General features: G+C 38.9%; 1 protein-coding gene across 7 annotated transcripts in view; it reads right to left on the bottom strand.

Annotated features, from left to right (window-relative positions):
• Window positions 1-20,569, bottom strand: part of CNTN1 (contactin 1) — a 280,313-nt gene that overhangs the window by 8,247 nt on the left and 251,497 nt on the right. For all 7 annotated transcript variants that reach the window (XM_089673988.1, XM_089673989.1, XM_089673986.1 and 4 more), the window contains 6 exons: window positions 13,598-13,718; window positions 11,208-11,396; window positions 9,657-9,806; window positions 8,047-8,117; window positions 3,543-3,777; window positions 781-884 (listed from right to left, as the gene is read on the bottom strand). In XM_089673988.1, the coding sequence (XP_089530114.1) occupies window positions 781-884; window positions 3,543-3,777; window positions 8,047-8,117; window positions 9,657-9,806; window positions 11,208-11,396; window positions 13,598-13,718 (870 nt within the window). The remainder of the gene's footprint in view (window positions 1-780; window positions 885-3,542; window positions 3,778-8,046; window positions 8,118-9,656; window positions 9,807-11,207; window positions 11,397-13,597; window positions 13,719-20,569) is intronic.

The raw sequence follows: 20,569 nt of genomic DNA, 5'->3' as shown, positions 1-20,569 counted from the left end.
TTTACAATAGCTTAGGCTGAAATGTACACACATATGACTTACTAGAAAGAGTGATTCATTGCAATGACTTATCCATTACTAATGGCTCAGTCCAGAGTCTCAAACATACAAAAGTAGTTAGCATTCGCTATGCCCTCTCTTTAGCTAACCCACAGTGCACAATCATTTGCTATGTATTAAATGCTTATTTAAAAAAAGTAAACATACAGATACTAAAAACAGAAATAAAGAAGCTTGAAAACCCTTTAAACATTAAAACAAAATTAAAATAAAATTTATTTAAAATATTTAAAAGTCCCCCTTTAAGAAATGGAACATTTTTAGGAACTCTTTAAATATTGCACTTTTCTTAACAGCAGTAACATATATGTACTAAACCACCTATTATGCTACATATTTAGAAGGAGCTATGCATTTTTGACAAATCGTGATAGTTGTAACCATCCTGTAGTGTATTTTTTTCCAAAAGGTTCCATGCTTTCATTTGCTGCATGATTGTTCCGTATCAGATGCATCAAAGCCATACAGTCAGATACAGCCAGGCAACCTTTTTAAAATGGTAGCTAGCCTTTGTTTTTCATAAAAAATTGTTATGCCATTAAAAAATGTAGTAAAAATATATTCCTATATATTCTCTATACATTTATATTATTTCTCTTCAAATCGAAATCTGATCTTTTTGAAGTATTTTGCGACTGGACAGAGATTTACTTTGAAGCAAGTCATCTTTAAACAAAGACAGTTGTGTTTCATTCATGAATGACAAGATTGCATTCTCACCTGGTAACCTGTGACAGTTTGTCCAATCACTGGCTGCCAAGACACACTGGCTTCAGAGGAGGACAGCACTACTGCCCTCATACCTGTAGGGTATTCTGTGGGTGCTAGTAAAAGAGAGCAAAGGCAATTACAGTTTTTAGCATTTCCTATGTAAAATGTTAAACTTGTTTCACTTAAAAGACATCTAGTTAAAAGATATCAGCTCATATAGTCATGTTATTATGGCCTCTCCATTAAGGCACAGAGCAACATGTGTTAAACAACAGCAGCAGATTACAATCTTCTGATCAAAGAAATCAAATTTCCATGGGATATTGATTATTTTATTATTTGACTTATTGGACAAGATCATATGTGATCAGAGAAAACAGACAAAGGCTTTTATATCAATTATCGAATTTACATTGAGTGGATTGTTAATCCATTTATTTAGCATTTTAAAACATTTCAACCAAAAATAACTCATACAAATCCTTACATAAAGAATGAAAAGCAAAGTTGGAGATTTGGCTCAGACCAGACTTAAAACAAAAGATTTTGCAGTGCATGTGTTTTTTTTCGGGAAGATCCACACACTCTATGGACATCAAGGAGATGTCTGGTATGCTATCTTACAATGTCTTGCAGCCATTTAAACCTCCCTTTCCCACTCTCTGCGATTAGATCCCAACAGGTGAAATGCACCATAGTGTATGGCCTTGGGTGTGGACTTGTCTAAGCAAACCCTCACCTCATTTCAACCGAAAATAATTCACACTAATCCGTAAGACAAAGATTTGATAGCATTGGACATTGAGATATCTGGTGGCCTTGTTCATAATGTCTTGCAGCCATTTCAACTTACTTTTCCGCTTCTCTACAGTTAGGTCCTAACTATTGAAACACACAATAGTAGGCAGTGTTGAGCTGGGAATTTGTCACAGCAGACTTGTTGAGCAAGATGTGACGTTATGGGTGGGCTATTTGCTTCTCTCATAGTCTCCCTTTCCCACTACTACAGTCAATCTGGAGGGGTCGGGCCATAACACTGCACATAAATACATACAGTGAATGGTGGTCAGTAGCTGCCTAACTGCACAGGTTCCTGAACTGTACACACAATTTTTTATCTGTACAAACTAGTATGCTACTCTTACTTATCCTTAGTGCCAATGACATCAACATAGCTGCAGAAATGCTTATCCTTAATTATTTTTCTCCTAAATCCTGATCACTCTCAGCCAGACTGCTGAAGCAATTCCTGGAAGAAGCTTACAGGGCTATTAACATTGTTTACACCTAATTATCTTCATTCTCAAATTGGAATTATTTGAACCCTTTCCATGTCATACAGTCAGCAACAGCAGCCTTTGCTATTGCCAATCCATTGGCAGGGTTAAATGTTGTGATCTTTTCATTTCCAACTACTAGTGCAGACTTCTGGCTCACTTTGTGTACACCTGTGTATGCATCTGTGAAATAACCACATGGTAGATGAATGCCTCTCTTACATTACTGGAAAATGTTTCTGCTTTTATGTGGTGCAGATGCACATGTAAGCGCAACATATAAATATAGGATTTATATTAAAAGATTTCTTCCCATTTATTTCCAAACTTTTGGGCCTTTTCATGTCTCCATAGCTATATAAAATTGGCATCCTAAACTGGAACCCCAAGCATGTTTTCCCTTGGGTTAGCTGCATGCTGTTACAGTATCAATAGAATTATTTTGAAGAGATAATATTTTTCAAACTGAGATTTATTTGCATGGCATCCCATATGAAAGAAAAATATATTTGAAATATATTATAAAAATATTCTTCCCAAATATATTGACATACATTTGAAATGCTACAATTTTTGCCATATCCAATATATTTCAAAAAATATATTTCAATAAATATATATATATGTATATTGTATGTTGAAATGCGTTTTTATTACAAAATATACAAAAAATATTTTTAAAAATACATTTCAAATATACTGTATGTCTTTAAAAATACAAATCTACATTTTTAAATTATATGTTAAAATGACTTTTTTAAATGTTAAAAAAAATCTGAAGAATATATTTTAAAAATATTTAATTCTTAAATATATTCTGCAGATTTTTTGACATATCAAAAAATAATTTTAACCCCTTGGCGCCGGCACCTCCCGACCCTTTAAGGGTTTCAGAAATCGGGAGGAGGGTTGTGGTTTTAGGGTCATGTGACCGCCGTGATTCGCTGTCACGGCAGTCACATGATCGGGAAAGATCCCGATCGAAAGAGGAGATCGGGACCTTTCCGTGAGTACTGGACATGTGTGCTGGGAGAGCGCAGGGCGAGCGCTCTGAGCACATATGTTTTTCTTAATTGCACGCAAATGTGCGGCCGCTCAGCATCAAGGCCCAGATGCCGGGAGGCTGCACATTCACGAAGAGGTTAACATATATTTTTACATATATTTGTAAATGCATTCCAGAAATGTAGATTTGTATTTTTAAAGACATACAGTATATTTGAAATGTATTTTTAAAAATCTTTCATATATTTTGTAATACAGTATATATATTGAATATGGCCTAAATTGTAGCATTTCAAATATATGTCAATATATTTGGGAAGAATATTTTAAAAATATATTTCAAATAAGTTTTTGAAATATGTGGGATAGCAGCCAGAATGAAGAGATACTATCTTTATTTTCTTAAAGATGATTCTCTGGTGATAGTTCTTTTTATATGGTAACCTATGTTCTTTTGTTCATAAGTAAAGGAACAGGTTTTTGATTTACCTTCATCTGCAGAGTAAATGGTAGCAGTGCTACTGAATGGACCTTCTCCCCATCTATTGAAGGCTTGAACCTTTACTTGAAACTGTGTAGCTGGAGTAATAGTATCATCTTTGTGAACATATCGACCACTCTCAGGGTTGGTAACTGTTACTTTTCTCCATTCTCTTTCAGTAAATGGTTTAAATGCAACAATGTATCCAAATCCATCACCATAATGATATTCACTTGCTAAAGGCTGTAGAGAAAAAAAAAGTTTAGTTGTTGGGTACTAACTTACTTAAAACAATAGGGTTATATACAGTATTTAGTCAGTTTAAACAATAATTATGTCCATTGAGTTAAAAAAAAACTGCATGCACAGAGTTGATCTAGGAGTTGATCTAAATGATGTCAAGAAAATTAAATAAAGCATGGTCCAGGAAAAAAAACTGTTCCTAGTTGCCAAAAGCAATCAGATAACAAACACTGTACAGTGCTGCTTCTTATAATTAGTTGTAGCAAGTTTTATTTATTTTGAGATGGCTAGAAGTAACTCTTAGGGCTCATTTACATTTGCTTCAAAATGTGGCATTGGACACTGAATGCCAATCGAAGCACCTGTCACTAAATAAAATGGCATGCTTACAGTCCTGTTTAGACGTTGCGTTTGCTTCACTTCAAAAATTATACCCCATAACACTTTCTTGGTGCTTCAAAACATCTCCAAAGCCTCCATAGAAGTCTAGGACAAAGCTCACAAACAGCACCTGCAGCTTTTGAGGAGCTTTTATTCAGTTATCTTCACTTTCGGAATTATTGGAGGTATTGCAGGTATGAGATATCCCAGGATGCAGTGAGAAACTAACCAGTGAACCAAAAGGATTTCAACAGTCACTTTCAGTTCATATGTATGTATAATCGAAGTGTTTGGTGCAGACATCACACCAGGCGTGCAGCATGGAGCAGCAAGAAGGTAAGAAGGGTCTGGACCAGAGCAGAGCAACTTGCAGATGGCACACACAGTCTACAACATAGAAATGCTAAAATGGAAGGTGAACGGGGACCAGAGAGAGAGGACTGAGCGGCAGAGAATCAGCAGAGTTGGGGGACCGGAGCAGAAAAAAACTGTTTGTTTCCTTGTTTTTTTCAGAACAGAGAAAGGTATGAAAACCAGCGGCAGCCTGGCAACTCACCCTATAAGAGGATGAGCAAGTAATGGCAGTCTCACAACAGGTGCTGAATTTCTGAAAATAATAGTTGCCTGGCTGTTATGCTCTCTAAGCCAGGGACTTGATAAAAATACACAGATTAGGAAAGTAACTGTCAGATGAAGATCAAAATAGAATGTGGCAACAGCAGAAACTAAGAGCAAAAAGAAAATACTGTGTCATTGACTGCCCAGCATGGAACCTCCTGAATAAATACAGGAGATTTGAGCCCAAGTGACCCTTAAAGGGACCGTTTTTTTTCAATTGGGTCCAGATTAGGAAAAAGGAAGGAGGGCCCCCAGTGGTTCTAAAATGGCGGAGGACCAGGAGAGTGGAGGAAACTAAATGTATTAATCATTATAAGCACATTCAAATTTTCTTAAGGTGAGAGTTCTGTGAGCACTGATGTGGCACAATCTGCATGTTTGCAGCACTTTAAGAGATGGTGATGGTTATATGAGCATGTAAGAAATCCTGAATGGAATTGTGAAGGAAGTTGATGTAAAACTCTATCTAAGTTCACCACTCTAATTCAAATTCCACAGACTTGCTTTTATAGACATTGTGTTTTATCCCATTTATATGATTTATGCACGTTTATATGTATATTTGATGTTTTTTTCTTAATTAATCGGTTGATGATTTAGTATTTATGCTTTATATTAGCAGCATTAAGTTTATTTGTTTAGATATAAGGCACTGTTGCCTCTGATTGCTAAGGGATTTGGAGCAAGAGTTGGTGATGTCACTACTGTGCTGCTCATTATTCTCCTTGCTAAAGGCTCTGACATGAGGAAGAAAAACTCTACTAAGACGGCCACCTCCACACAGAGATACTGCAGAACAAGAATGGTAAGTAGGTAGTGATTAACGGATCAAAGGATTGGTGATTCTTGTTCAAAATTCGTCAAATCCAAACTCAGAGGTGAATTCCTTTTGAATCTTGTTAAATTGTAGCCAATTTTAGGGCATATAGCAAACTGCTGTCAAAAACAGTACAAAAAGCTGAGCACTACCATGAAAGCACATGTACCAGTGCAAAAAAAACAAAAACAAAAAAAACACTGTATTTTAAAAACATACAATGGGAAGAGGTTCTTTCATGCAACTTCATGGACAACATTAAAAACTCACAAGTAATTAAAAAACATGCTTGAGGGATGCCTTAAAACTGTACGTGGTGTTTCAGAAACATATGATTTTTATGTGCAGTCTCAGTGACAGTGTACACTGACAGCGGGGGGGAGGCCACAACTGGTGCTGACACTCTGAAGGTGCCACACAACAGTCTCTTTTTGTGTTGCACAGCACTGGCGTGCACATGGGATTTGCACTGCAGTGCCACTTCTGCTCACTATACAGTGGCAGTTCAGAGCACCTTCTTTGCTCTGGTCACATGACACAGTTGAGGGAATGACCTCCCCAGCTTCTTATTTGCTAATGCATCTTGTAATTTGAAGGATGAGATTTGTACTGTTTGGAGCTCTGTGATGGGGGTAGGCTGGAAGAAGGCATCTGTACCTGGAAAGGCGGGTGTGAGCTAAGAGGGTAGGCTAGGATAGGGGGGTCTGTACTGAGGGATTAGGCTAGGAAGGGGGTATGTACTGAGGGGGATTGGCTGGGCCTTCCCCATTGATATGCTAAAGAATCTGTTGAACTGGTTCATGAAGCTCAGCCTACAGGAAATGATGTAGGCAGAAAGTCAATGGAGGGGAAAAGGACTTTGAACACGCCATGTGCTCTGGAATAAAGGAACAGTTGTTTTCAGGATTTCATAGAAGCAAGAAGCCATCTGAGAGAGATACTGGAAAATGACTCCATCATAAAGGAACACCTAAGTAAAGTAACTGTTTGGTGTATGCCTATCACATACATTGTACAAGTTTGTTTGCTAGGAAGATAGTTAGCTTCTGCATGCTGCAGGCATATTTTGTGATACTTTGTATGGTATGATTTTTTTTCCTGCCGTTGTATGTGCAGCATTTCTGTTTGGGAAAGCATAATAATACATTACAGAGTTTTTTCTTTTTTTGGCTTTATTGCAAGGTGACCTGAAACAAAGTGAAACACTACTCTCACAATTTGGCACTATGAGCTGCGTTGCCACTTTATTGCTTCAAACTCTTTTTTTTGGGGTAGGGTGGGGTGGGGTGTTAAGTTCCTCAGTGCCAGATATTATAGGACTGGCAGTGCATATTTAGCTGTAATTTTTATTTTACTTTATAATTAGCTTGGCATACATAATGCAGCAGCACCCCAATCTAATTCATATTGGTATGAAAAAATGTGTCTGCTGCTGACCAATTTATGAGAAGCTCTCAACAGGAATGATAAAGCTGCAGATGATACAGCAGTTGGCCAACAGCAGGGCATTTTTAATTAGTGACATTAAGCCTAACTGGTGTATGCCTAACTTTTATTTTACCTATGGTAATGGCTTTTCCCTCTTTTCAAATGATGCAGCCACGTGCTGTAAACAAAAGGCAGCTTAAAATACAGATGGTCAGTAACAAGTGAATGCTCAGTTTTAAGCACCCCAAAGTTAATAAAAGACCTATCAGCATAAAATTAAAAAATTAAAAAAGAAACAAAACCCCCCAAATACCATGTCTGAAACAAAAGATCCTTTAAACAAAATTTTGCTATGCATAGAACAGCAGCTAAATGTGACCTCTGACCTCAAATCAGCCTAAAAATAAAAGACTAAAAAGCCACCAAGAGTAAGAACATACATTTTTTTTGACCAAAGAGTTAGCAATCAGAATCTCTCTCTGTGCAGTTTGTCAGCTTTCCCTACAATAGTTTCCTAAATCACTTACGCTAGGGCTTCCCCTTTTATAGTGAATGGGCTGGCTTATTCAAAAGCTTGATCATTGTCCCTTTTAATCCTGCTGGACATGGTTCAAATGCCATACATTGCATTATGGTTTCAGAAAACTTTCCCCAAAAATACTTGCAGAAAATGTTTCCAAGACTTCAAACCCAGAACCCGCAGTATTCACCTTTACCCCATGACAGCAATGAACCAGAACTACAACCCTATAAGTCAGTTATAGGGAAAAGAACAGCAGGGAAACCATAGGCAATACTAGTGACAAGTCTTTTGCCATCTGCCTTCTATTTTTTTTTACAGTGCTTCTGGACAATAGTGCATTATATTCATCAGAAGGGAAGATTAAAGGCTTTGATTTGGTCTTGTAACATGAGCCTGTAAAATCCTTATTAGAATGATATTGCTCACACATTCAAAGTGGTTAGAAAGATTTGAAGCTAATGCATTCTCCTTTGCAGTGTTAGAATAGTTCATGTATACTCACTGTCCATGTCACTGTAAGCTCTCGATTAGTTCCACCTCCGCCCCCAACATCTGAAGGAGCATATTTTGGAGCTGTAATACAACCCACGCAGTTAGTATTCAGGCAACTTTAACATGGTATCATTAAAAACAAATAGTTTATTAGATCACACTAATATCAATAGCTCAATTGACCTTGTTGCCATAGAAAAAGCAAGCCACGTCTGCCAAATATGACTCTAATTTGTAGCTTAGGATGCTAATCAGTAAGGACCCTTTCATATTGCTATATATAAACAGAGCTATCACTATAGAACAACTTTAAAAGCAAGCAATACCTGTAAAAGAAGGCAGGTACTTTTCCTGCCACCCACACCACCCGACACTGCTCTGATGCTGGGAACTTTTCTGCCTAAAGTTCAAAAGGAAACCAGTGTTTCCAGGAGTCTTCACAGCTCTCTAGATTCTGCATCTGTTTTCATAGGATGCAGTTGTAACGTGGTGTTGCATTGTAGCAACATTCAGCAGCATGGGCAGCAGGAAAGGTAATTACTGTATGTCCTATCTTCTTTTACAGTTATGGCTTGCTTTTAAAGTTTTTCAAAAGTGACAGGATCACTTCAAAGGTGAAGTCCATGTAATTTTCACACTTGGACCAATGTAAGTATGTATGCGACATAAGTGTGAGATTCCCCCCAAAGATGAATATTACTTTAGTAGGTACCACTACTACAGTGATCTCCACTGTTGTGTCCTGTGCTGAAAGACTGCACCTTTTCTTACTGAACTCAGGAGGTCTTCCGTTTGACACAGGCACCATTCAAAGAACACTTTGCACTTTCTCAAGGATTGCAAAGGGTTCTCAGATTGTGATATCACTCTCCCACCTCTCCACCTCCTTCAGAGAACACTTTGCATTCAATGTGCAATGCAAAGTGTTCCCAGAATGGTGCCTGTGCTGAGTGCCGATTTTCAGCTTCCAGTGTTCACTAAGCAAAAGTGCAGTCACTTGGCATGGGACCCAAAAGCCAGTTGAGATCACCATAGTAGGCATAGCTTCCAGGTGGATCTCACAGGTAAGGCATGTACATAATTGCTATACCTGGAATTCTTAAATATATACTGGTTGCTGGAAATTTCAAATCTGTACAAAAATAGGGACTTTGCTTCAGCTCTTTTTGTACAGAAATATGAAGTCGTCCTGACTGGTTAGCATCCCAAAGGCACAAGTCAGAGCTTGGGTTTATCAGCAACACCAACAGGAAGAAAGGTCAGCCGCACCCTGGAGGATTGATGAATATAGTGTATAGTTATGATCCATAGGACACACAAAACACCAGGACGTGAATATAGGACCTGTTATCACTTTTACATGATTTGGCCCTCTAATGCAGCTCATTGCACTTTTGCTGATATTACAATTTTTTTTTTTTTTACAGGAAAGTGGAGTGGTTCTGATTACTAAAGCAGAAGCATTAGTGTCCAAACACAACTGGTTATGAAAGGAGCCTATATGCCTAATCAGCCAATGAACCTTTTCCGGAATCCAGAAATACCTGCAGATTTTTAACACTTTAAAATATAACACACTTTTTATGGCTACACAGTTTATGTACTATGCAGTGCACTTACCAGCTCCGTATGTTTTAATTTTTGGTGATGGCAAACTAGGCTCACCAATTCCTAATGTATTGGTTGCTATTACACGAAATTCATAATCCATCCATGGAATTAAGTCTATTACCCTCGCTGCCTCCATGTTTCCTTCAATATTAGGAATCTCTAAATGAGGAAACAAACATTACTGTATGGGTAACAACATAAAATCATGTACTCTTTTTGATGTGAACAGAATTAAATTTTTTTTCCTAGCACTCACCTATGATAGAAAGCACATAAAATGAAAAGCATCAGTAACAACATTTAAAAAAATAATCACAATACACTGTGAAGCAAATCTGAACGTTACAGCATGAAATGTAAAAAGGTTCACTCAACCTATCCTGGGTTTCAGCTTTATATTCACTTACTGTTGCAGTGCTCCCCACTTTAAACATCATCATGTCCATCACTGGCCAAGTCTCAAAATACCAACCAAACTATTCTCTTTCTTCCTCCCAAGACCTCTTGCTCTATAGCTCCCTCTTCACCTCCTTTCACGCTTGCTTCCAGTACTTCTCCAGAGCCATCCTCTCAAATTCCTTACCACAATCAGTTGCACTCCTACTCTATCTACCTTCGCGTGATCCCTAAGAAAACAATCTTATTAGAGAAGCCTATCTTGTCTCCACCTAACAAATATAATATTTTTTTATTTTCTCTATCAGCTCTTCCTCCATGGTTATTACCATTTGTATCACTTAATCCTCCCTTGTAGATTGTAAGGTAATGAACAACACGCTCTGAATTCTCCTATATTGAATTGTATTGTAACTGTACTGTCTGCCCTCACTCTGTAAAGTGCTGCACAAACTGTTGGGGTTATATAAATCCTGTGTGATAATAATTGTAGCAATAATACTGTCCTTAATTTCAGAATGTAAGGGTATTCCTGACTACACCCTTATCAGCCACCTTCTGTTTTGTTTTATTCATAGTGCACAGTCCCCGCCCTATTTCTTTCTACTCCATGCTGACTCTGTTCTAATCCCAAATATCCTATTCTTTTCAATGAAGCTCTGTTGTGCTCCTCTGTGCTGCTAAATTTTGCCCTGTAGCATTCCTGCCTTCCATGCCCTCTGCCATAATGTCCCACTTTCCATGCAATAAGTTGATTAAGGGAAACCTCTGCAGAGGGTCTAAGGCAGATTATCTCAGCCTTTTTTAACACAGATGAACCCTTGAAATAACTTTTTTTGGTCTCAAGGAGCCCCTTCTAAAAATTACTATATCTACAACTCATGATGCATTAGTATGTTGGTCAGTGGGAAGAATGCTCCTTACACTTGTGGTCGTTGGGAAGAATTACCCCCTTAAAAGATAGCTAAAAAGATCAATGGTGTCAGTGGGAACTTATTTAAGAGGCAGAAATTTATCTTTTCTCAAGGAACCCCTAACAACCTCTGGGGGAACTCTGGGATTCTGTGGAACCCTGGTTGAGAAACCCTGGTGTAGGGTATACTATGTTAAAGTGATTAGACATCCTGCAGTAATACACATAAACATAAAAAAATCATTACAAACCTGTTTTCACATCCTTCCATTCATCTAACAATGCATTCCTAGCCTTCCATTCTTCTGACAATGAACTCCTAGCTTGAATAGTATATTTAGAAATTGGCTGGTGATTGTCTGTTCCACTACTCCATGTAAGTTTCACAGATGTGTCTTTTATTTCTTCTGCCCTAACACCACCAGGAGGACCTGGAGGACCTAGCAAAGAAAACAAAATTACTCCAGTACAACAGTAAGTAGTGCAGATCAGCTAATATAGCAATGTAAATGCTATTATTTGCAAAGAATGAAAAATAATTCCAACAATTGATATTTGTGTTGCAAATAACTAGAAAAGCTACAAATTCTGGGAAAATTGTGTGAAGTGTTCTTCCTTCCACCAGTAGTCTACAACTGGAGTGGGCCGAGTAACTGGGTGGAGTGGCTTGAGTAACTGTTGTGTGCTTGGAGTGGCTGGAGTAACTGTGAAAAGGTTGGACTGGGCAGAGTAACTGTGTGGAGTGTTTGGAGTGAGTAAAGATAGTAAACATTACACTAATCGATTGAAAAGTGCACATGGCAAGCTTGATAGAGTAAGAAATGCATTTCAACTTTTATTTTTCAGCTCACACTCTAGCTTTTGTCACTCTGCTGCCTGCTCACACACCTGGGTTCCTATAGCAACTCACTCTACAGCAAGGGCAGAGAAGAGCGGTTAAAAACAAACTGTTCCAACTTTCTCACTTCACTGGCAGTTGCCATCTTCAAATGGTTGTAGTTTAAAAATTATAAATCCTACAGCGAAGAGCTTTATATTGTGAGAATCACAAGACCCAGACCTACATGTTGATGCATAGTATGTTTCTGAAATATTAAAAATGAAGGCACAGTCGCAGTTTAGAAATTGTCCTTCAAATTTGACGTGGCTAGAGTGCAGTTTCAATGAATGTCAATGGGCGGCGTGAGTTGCAAACAAATGGTCATATTGTGAAAACTATCAGGACTATGGCTTAGCTGTGGACATTTTTAGTGGCAGCAGGGATAGCTGAACGTTTTGATATAAGATTTGTGTAGGTGGGCTTGAAAATGAGGGAGTGATGGCAGTTTAGAAATCATGTCCTGATTTTTCAGCTCACACTCTAGCTTTTGTCAGCTCCCACTCTAGTTTTGAACATTCCGCCATTCATTCCTATGGGACCAATTTCACCACAAAAACGGCAATATTTCGTGAACCATTCGGCAAAACGTTCCACAAAGTAATAGCACACCAATCGGGAACAATCCGCACGTTTCGGTATATTACGGTCTATGTAGTGTAAAAACTGTGGGAGGAGGTAGGGTGGTAAATATGGCTATAATAATAAGAATATATATGTGAGATAACAGTAAGTGGTCTTGCCATGCAAGAACACTTAATAAGCATGTAAATATATTTCTGTTGCTGGCATAGATATATACAATTCTCATGTTCTGACAACTGTGTATTTCCCAGCTCTTTCTGTCTCTTTGGCAATGTCAACTGGGAGAAATAGAGAGAATGAATTCCCCCAGCAATACAAACCTGACAGATGATCTAACCCACTACTTTTCAAACAAAAACTTAAAAAAAAAGGTTATGGTTTTATATATATATATATATATATATTTTAAAGTACAACTAAATGCAAAACCTTTTAACCTCTTCACGCCAGCCGCATGCAAATGTGTGACCGCCTTGATGCCTAGCGGTCGCACATTTGCGTGCAATTAAGAAAAACATATTTGATGAGAGCGCACGCCCTGCACGCTCCCAGCACACATCCGGTACTCGCAGAAAGGTCCCAATCTCCTCTTATGATCGGGACCTTTCCCAATCATGTGACCGCCGTGACTGCGAATCACGGCGGTCACATGACCTTAAACCCCCGCCCCGCCTCCCGGTTTCTGAAACCCTTAAAGGGTTGGCAGGTGCTGGCGCCAAGGGGTTAAGCTATAGTGTGGATGGATTAGAACACCCCTCAGTTTATATTGCTGTCTATGCCCCCATTAGGGAGATTCTCCCTCTCTATTTGTCCTGTTTACCATTATCATTGAAAGTAAAAGAAAATCCCAAATTTTGGGTTGTCCCCCAGAAAAGTAATAGAGGGGAATTCTTCCAATGTGGACACTAGTTCTGGTGATATGGGATCCCCAGGGGATTACCTTAATTTGCAGGGATTTCCTCTCACTTCCTGTTTTGGTTAAAGGACAGAAAGTGAAGCAAAATCTCCCTAATGGGACACAGATGGCAAAAAAATAAACTGTCAGGGATTATAACTCTCAGTTACTGTATCGAAAATGTTGAAAAAAATATGTTTTGCCTATAGTTCTACTTTAAGTAGAAATTCTGAATAATACACAAATAAAAGGCCGTTCTCATGCTTATGCACAGCAATGGTTACCTCTGACTACTAGGTCAGCTGAAGCAGAAGAGTTGTCCACAATGGTCTGTGCAATACAAGTATATCTTCCAGCATGTTTGAGTTGTGCATTTTTGATAAGGAGCTCACTACCAACATCACTCTGTTAAAAAAGAAGGTTTGTAGGCACTTTAGTTAATAAAAGACATCTGCAGCTTTGTCTGTGCTTAAATAATTCATTGTTAGTCAGCAATCTAAGACAGTGCTTTTGCATATACCCCTTATTAAGCATGGTGAATTGTAAAATAAATCACAGATCACCTTTGCATGCACACTATATAAACAATACATAAAATGAGGCCTCAAATGACTTAAGCCTTTTTTTCTGCAATATTTCTTCATCTAAAGAAACATGACTTAGCTTCTTATAAACTACTTGGATGCTAAAGATCCTTCCATATATAGGAATTAGCAAAATGCAAAGCTAAACTGCATTTTGCAGTTTCAAGGGTTTATACCTAAACAATGGTCTATTTCTTGCAGGAATCTTTATTGAATTTAGAAATAATCACTGTACCAGGGGTGATTTGACCTATATTTCTTCTGTTTGTCAGATGCAAACATTTGAAAATTTCACTAATGAATGGCAAACGTCCCAGTGGATTGCCCAATATACAGTACCTCCATACTGCCTTTCAGCAAAAGACTATCATCATCATCATGACTTCAAAAGATGAAAATAGCTAATTTTTACTTTACATATGGATAGCTGGGTGTAGAACAGATGAAAGAAAACCACAAAGGTTTTTATCATATTTATTTACTGTATATAAAAATGGTGAATCACAAATACGCAAGCTAGCTTCAACTAGTGAATGTCGATGTTCCACATTTAGGAGACACAATTTTTCTTTTAACTGAACCAATAATTATTATCTGCCCACTTTTCTGAAAATCCATAACTAGCCACTTCTGAATTAATGTTGAGTATGTTTACAAACTGCAGTTTAGAAATTGAAGCTGTGATTTTCAAAGTCAAAGTAATTAAAGTCACCTCAAATAATTAAGACATATTAATTAACACCAGCAATAAAGACTAAACAGGAACAGATATCAGACTACAGAAACTGCCAGGCCTTCAGCTCTTTGATTACTCAGATGTTTAAGAGTTGAGCAATGTGTTAAGTCATTAGAGATGATTCTGGCATCCAGTGCACTAACCATACCAATTATAGCTGTGAAGTAGTTGTGCCTTTGGTCGTTTTGCTTTAGGAAACTAGCACATCACAACATGCTGGTAGCACGTATGAATTCAGTAAAAACAACTCTGAAGATGGACAAAAAGCATATGCATTTTTTAGCTGACAGACTCTATTGTTAAAATGTACGGTTTAACGAACAGCCATGACGCAATTAGAAGAAATGTACAAAATAAAAGTCAATTTTAAGCATTGCAGTAAGAGAAAATACAGGCAATATAATTATCTATGGTAGAAAGACAATCGAGCATTGCATACGCAGGCTTCAGAAGTGTGTACAGTACTAGAAAACATTTGTAAAAATTTCAGCAAGCTGCAAAAAGCTTTTTTGAAACCTTTAAAAGGCAACCTTTAGGTACAGTTGGCGACTTCCCCAGACACTGCGCGGTACCAGTACATCAAGATGCTTGTGTGCGCTACGCATGCTCCCTGACGTGCCCCCTACTGGACACAGCAGATTGTGGTATCAGTTTCAGGCTGGTGTTAGTGGCCCAGATACCACATGATCACTGTGCGATCACATGTCACCTAGTAAACAAGATGCATTAATGGGATCCCTTCAGGACATCATTAGTACCTGGGCCAATCAACGACCAGCCTGTGCCATGTGATTGCTGTGAGCCAAAAAACAAGAGACATGAATGGGATCCCTTCATGACATCATTGTTTATTACTTTGCGTGATTTGTGATTGGTCACCAGTGATCACATGGTACCTGGGCCAATCAAAGCAATCGCAAGTGTAAAAAAAACAAAAACTGATCACCCCACAGAGTAGTACAGTTACAAGCAATCACCGTGTAAAAAGAAAACCCTGATCGCTGCCACACCAGTCATATGATGAAGCTGTACCGCGCTGGTGACACTATGTAAAAAAATTAAAATGTAGACAAAATGTTTTATTTCATTTCTTCATTTTCCTAAAAAAAAAGTGACAACTTCAAAAAACTTGCCATGACTCTTATTAAATACTTTGGACTGTCTACTTTCCAAAAAAGGGTAATTTGGGGGGTATTTGTACTCCATGGACATCCTCCCAGAACTCTTGCGCACTGCCAGGGGCACATATCGGGCATGCCCTGTGACTGCTGTCTCCTTCGGACACAACTGATTAACCACTTGTGCTCCTGAGGATTTACCCCCTTTCATGACCAGGCCATTTTGTGCGTTATGGCGCTGCTCTACTTTAACTGACAATTGCGCGGTCATGCAACATTGAACCCAAATTAAATTGATTTTTTTCCCATGAATTGAGCTTTCTTTCGGTGGTATTTGATCACCTGTGCGTTTTTAACTTTTTGCGCTATAAGAAAAAAAATACTGACAATTTTGACAAAAAAACAATATTTTGGACTCTGAAATAAAACATGTCTGGTAAAAAAAGTAAAAAAAATCAAATTTCGTCATAAGTTTAGGCCAAAATATATTCTGCTACATGTCTTTGCTAAAAAAAAATCTCAATATGTGTAAATTAATTGGTTTACGTGAAAATTATAGCGTCTACAAATGGCGGTATAGATTATGGGATTTTTTTATTTTCTACTAGTAATGGCGGTGATCAGCAACTTTTAGCAGGACTGCGGCGGACATTCTGACACTGGGAGGAACTAACTTGGTGTCACTGACATCTACAGTGACACCAATACAGTGATCAATGCTAAAAAAAACCCACTGCCACTGTACTAATGGCACTGGGCAGGAAGGGGTTAATGTGCGGAGCGATCAAAGGGTTAACTATGTGCTGGGAGTGTTTTACTAGGGGGCGGGGAATGTGTGCTTCACTGTAAGCACACTGATAGGGAGGGCTGTACTGTGCACAGCCATCCCGAGCAGTGAGCTTGAGCTGACAGGAAGGAAGCTGGTTTGTAAACAAAACAATCTTCCTCCCCATCGGAGATGCTCGGTAATCATCGGGCACCGGCGGGTAATTACCGGCCGGGACCTGGTGACGAATGACGGCGCGGGTAGGGTTCGTGCATGCCCCCTACCCAAAAATGCATAATCAGGTATATATACAGTATAAGTGATTTTGCGCACAGGTGCCACCCTGTAGCAGTATGTCTGCTATAGGGTGGTCCTTAAGCAGTTAAAGATTGGGGTAAAGGGCCATGTGATCAGCTGTATCCAATCACAGCTGATCACATGTAAACAGAACCGGTAACTGGCAAGCCTGTCAGTACATTCTTTAACCTGATAATCAGGGCACTGATCATCAGTGCCCTGATTATCAGCACAGCCCCACCAGTGCTAATCAGTGCACACCACTGCAGCTTATAAGTGCCCATTAGTGCTGCTTCATCAGTGCAGCCTCATCAGCGCACATGAGTGAAGAAGAAAAATTACTTATTTGCTAAATTTTATAACAGAAACAAAGAAAAATGGCTTTTTTTCAAACTTTGTGGTCTTTTTTCGTTTGTTTAGCAAAAAATAAAAAACCTAGTGGTGATTAAACACCCCCAAAAGGAAGATCTATCTGTCTCAAAAAAAATGCTAAAAATGTAATATGGGCACAGTATTGCATGACCGCATAACTGTCATTCACTGTGCGACAGTGCCGACAGCTGAAAATTGGCCTGGGCAGGAAGAGGGTGAAGGTGCCTGGTATTGAAGTGGTTAAATATTAGGTCCTATCACTTCCTATCTTGCACTTCAAAACAATGAGTCTACAGTATATGCTGTGCAAATGATAAAACTGAGCAGGATTCAGTAATTTAACAACAGACAGCTGGGCAAGGCTGACATAATTTTTGGCTGTTTCTGCTCACAAAAGGCATGAAAGGAATTAGGAGCTGAATGTATTTGTGGCAGATCAACAGATATTTTTCTGTACTTGTAGGGTTCTAAAAGGATAAAACAACAGAAAATGTGCATTGCAGAGATATACTGCAAGTGTTTTTTTATGGCCCTGACATATTCTTTAGTGAGCATAAAGGATGATAAGGGAGCAGGCTTTCACCACATTTCAGGTAGTACTGAAGTTTGCTAGCTGCTTTTTTTAAAGTAAAAGTCAGCGCTTTTTATGTGTAGTTAGCGATCTACAATGAACTCCACCCAAAGATATGTAGACCTAGGCAAAATACAATGTGTGAGACCACAAGGTAGAGTGTAGCTGAGTGCTGAGATCTGCAGCCAGTTTCTCCCCCCTCTCTCACCACAGCTGACAGGGAGGATCTGTGTGAAATCTCTCTCACTCCTTCTCCCTGCAGAGAGCCTGAGCCAATTAGGGAGCAAGAGAGCGTGAGCCAAGCTAGGAGCAGGAGAGAGTGAGCCAATCAGAGCAAGAGAAAGAAATCATGCTGTATTGCAGAGGACACTGGGAAGTGGAGTTTCTTAAAGAGCACAGCACAATACCATTGGATGTCCTCTAAACTACAGGAGCCAAGATCCTTATGTAAAAAAGGAGGAGAAACAGACCTTTTTTCCCCAAGTGAAGGAGAAAGACTAGTTTATTATTGCACGGGGATGTTGTATTGAGAGAACTTGCTGTAGAATGAGCAGTTGCCTCGAGAAAAAGAGCGCTACATAGAGAGGTCCTGCTGTTGCTTAAAAATTTCCCGTACGGCCCGTGTACAGTGAGGAACAGAAGTATTTGAACACTCTGCGATTTTGCAAGTTCTCCCACTTAGAAATCATGGAGGGGTCTAAAATTCACATTGTAGGTTCATTCCCACTCTGAGAGACAGAATTTGAAAAAAAAAAAAAATCAGGAAATCACATTGTATGGTTTTTAAAGAATTTATTTGTCTTGCACTGCTGAACATACAGTTGTGTTCAAAATAATAGCAGTGTGTTGAAAAAAGTGCATAAAGCTCAAAATCCTTCTAATAGCTTTTATTTCCATACACACAAATGCATTGGGAACATTACACATTCTATTCCAAATCAAAACATGAAGAAAAATATATCAAATTTGTGTTGTTCCTCTAAAAAAATTGAAGAAAAGTGAATATTAGACTGTTCAAAATAATAGCAGTGTTTGTATTCTTTACAAACTCAAACATTCACTATATAAACTGAAAAATGTTTGAAGATTTTGCTTTCCTTTGAATCACTTAATTAATATTTAGTTGTATAAGCACTGTTTCTGAGAACTGCTGTACATCTGTGTTGCATGGAGTCAACCAACTTCTGGCACCTGTGACCAGGTATTCCAGCCCAGGATGATTGGACTACAATCCACAATTCTTCTCTATTTCTTGGTTTTGCATCAGAAACTGCATTTTTGATGTCACCCCACAAGTTTTCTGTTGGATTAAGATCAGGGGATTGGGCTGGCCAATCCATAACGTCAATCTTGTTGGTCTGGAACCAAGATGTTGCACGTTTACTGGTGTGTTTGGGGTCGTTGTCTTGTTGGAACACCCATTTCAAGGGCATTTCCTCTTCAGCATAAGGCAGCATAACCTCTTCAAGTATTCTGATGTATTCAAACTGAACCATGATCCCTGGGAGAAACATCCCCATATCATGATGCTTGCGCAACCATGCTTCACTGTCTTCACAGTGTACTGTGGCTTGAATTCAGTGTTTGGGGGTCGTCTGACAAACTGTCTCCGGCCATTAGACCCAAAAAGAACAATCTTACTTTCATCAGTCCACAAAAAGTTGCGCCATTTCTCTTTAGGCCAGTCAATGTGATCTTTGGCAAATTGTAACCTCTTCAGCACGTCTTTTTTTCAACCGTGGGACTTTGCGGGGGCTTCTTGCAGATAGCTTGGCTTTACATAGGCGTCTTCTAATTGTAACAGTACTCACAGGTAACTTTAGACCTTCTTTGATCTTCCTGGAGCTGATTGTTGGCTGAGTCCTTGCCATTTTGGCTATTCTATCCATTTGAATGGTAGTTTTTCGCTTTCTTCCACGTCTTTCAGGTTTTGGTTGCCATTTTAAAGCATTTGCGATCATTTTAGCTGAGCAGCCTATCATTTCTGCACTTCTTTATATGTTTTCCCTCTCCAATCAACTTTTTAATCAAGGTACGCTGTTCTTCTGAACAATGTCTGGAACGACCCATTTTCCTCAGAAATTCAGAGAGAAATGCACTGTAACCAGCATGTACAACATTTGCTGCCTTCCTTCCTTAAATAAGAGCAATAATTGCCACCTGTTTTTCAAAGAATGAATGACCTCACTAATAGAACTCCACACTGCTATTATTTTGAACATGCCCCTTTCAATTAGTGATTCAATTACACAGAATCAGCAGCATGCATATCATGACTGTTGGGTCTGTTGGATTTCTATTATTCTACTACACCTGCTAGTAAATTATTTGCCATGTAGAAATATCATGTCTACCAAAAACAGTGATTGATCAGGTTAGTGATGTCTGACTGCTATTATTTTGAACACAACTGTAAGTATTTGAACACCTGAGAAAATCAGTGTTAATATTTGGTACAGAAGCCTTTGTTTGCAATTACAGAGGTCAAACGTTTCCTGTAGTTCTTGACCAGGTTTGCACACACTGCAACATGGATTTTGGCCCACTCCTCCACACAGATCTCCTGTAGATCTGTCAGGTTTCGGGGCTGTCGCTGAGCAACACGGAGTTTCAGCTCCCTCCAAAGATGTTCTATTGGATTTAGGTCTGGAGACTGGCTAGGCCACTCCAGAACCTTGATATGCTTCTTACGGAGCCACTCCTTGGTTATCCTGGCTGTGTGCTTCGGGTCGTTGTCATGTTGGAAGACTCAGCCACGACCCATCTTCAATGCTCTGACTGAGGCCCCATTCATCCTCTCCTTAATACAGTG

Source organism: Staurois parvus, unplaced genomic scaffold (genome assembly GCF_062004578.1).
Source record: "Staurois parvus isolate SC_StPar_1 unplaced genomic scaffold, SC_StPar_1.0 ptg000147l, whole genome shotgun sequence".
NCBI lineage: Eukaryota > Metazoa > Chordata > Amphibia > Anura > Ranidae > Staurois > Staurois parvus.
The sequence above is the reverse complement of the archived record's forward strand: the minus strand, read 5'-3'. Positions and strand labels throughout refer to the sequence as shown.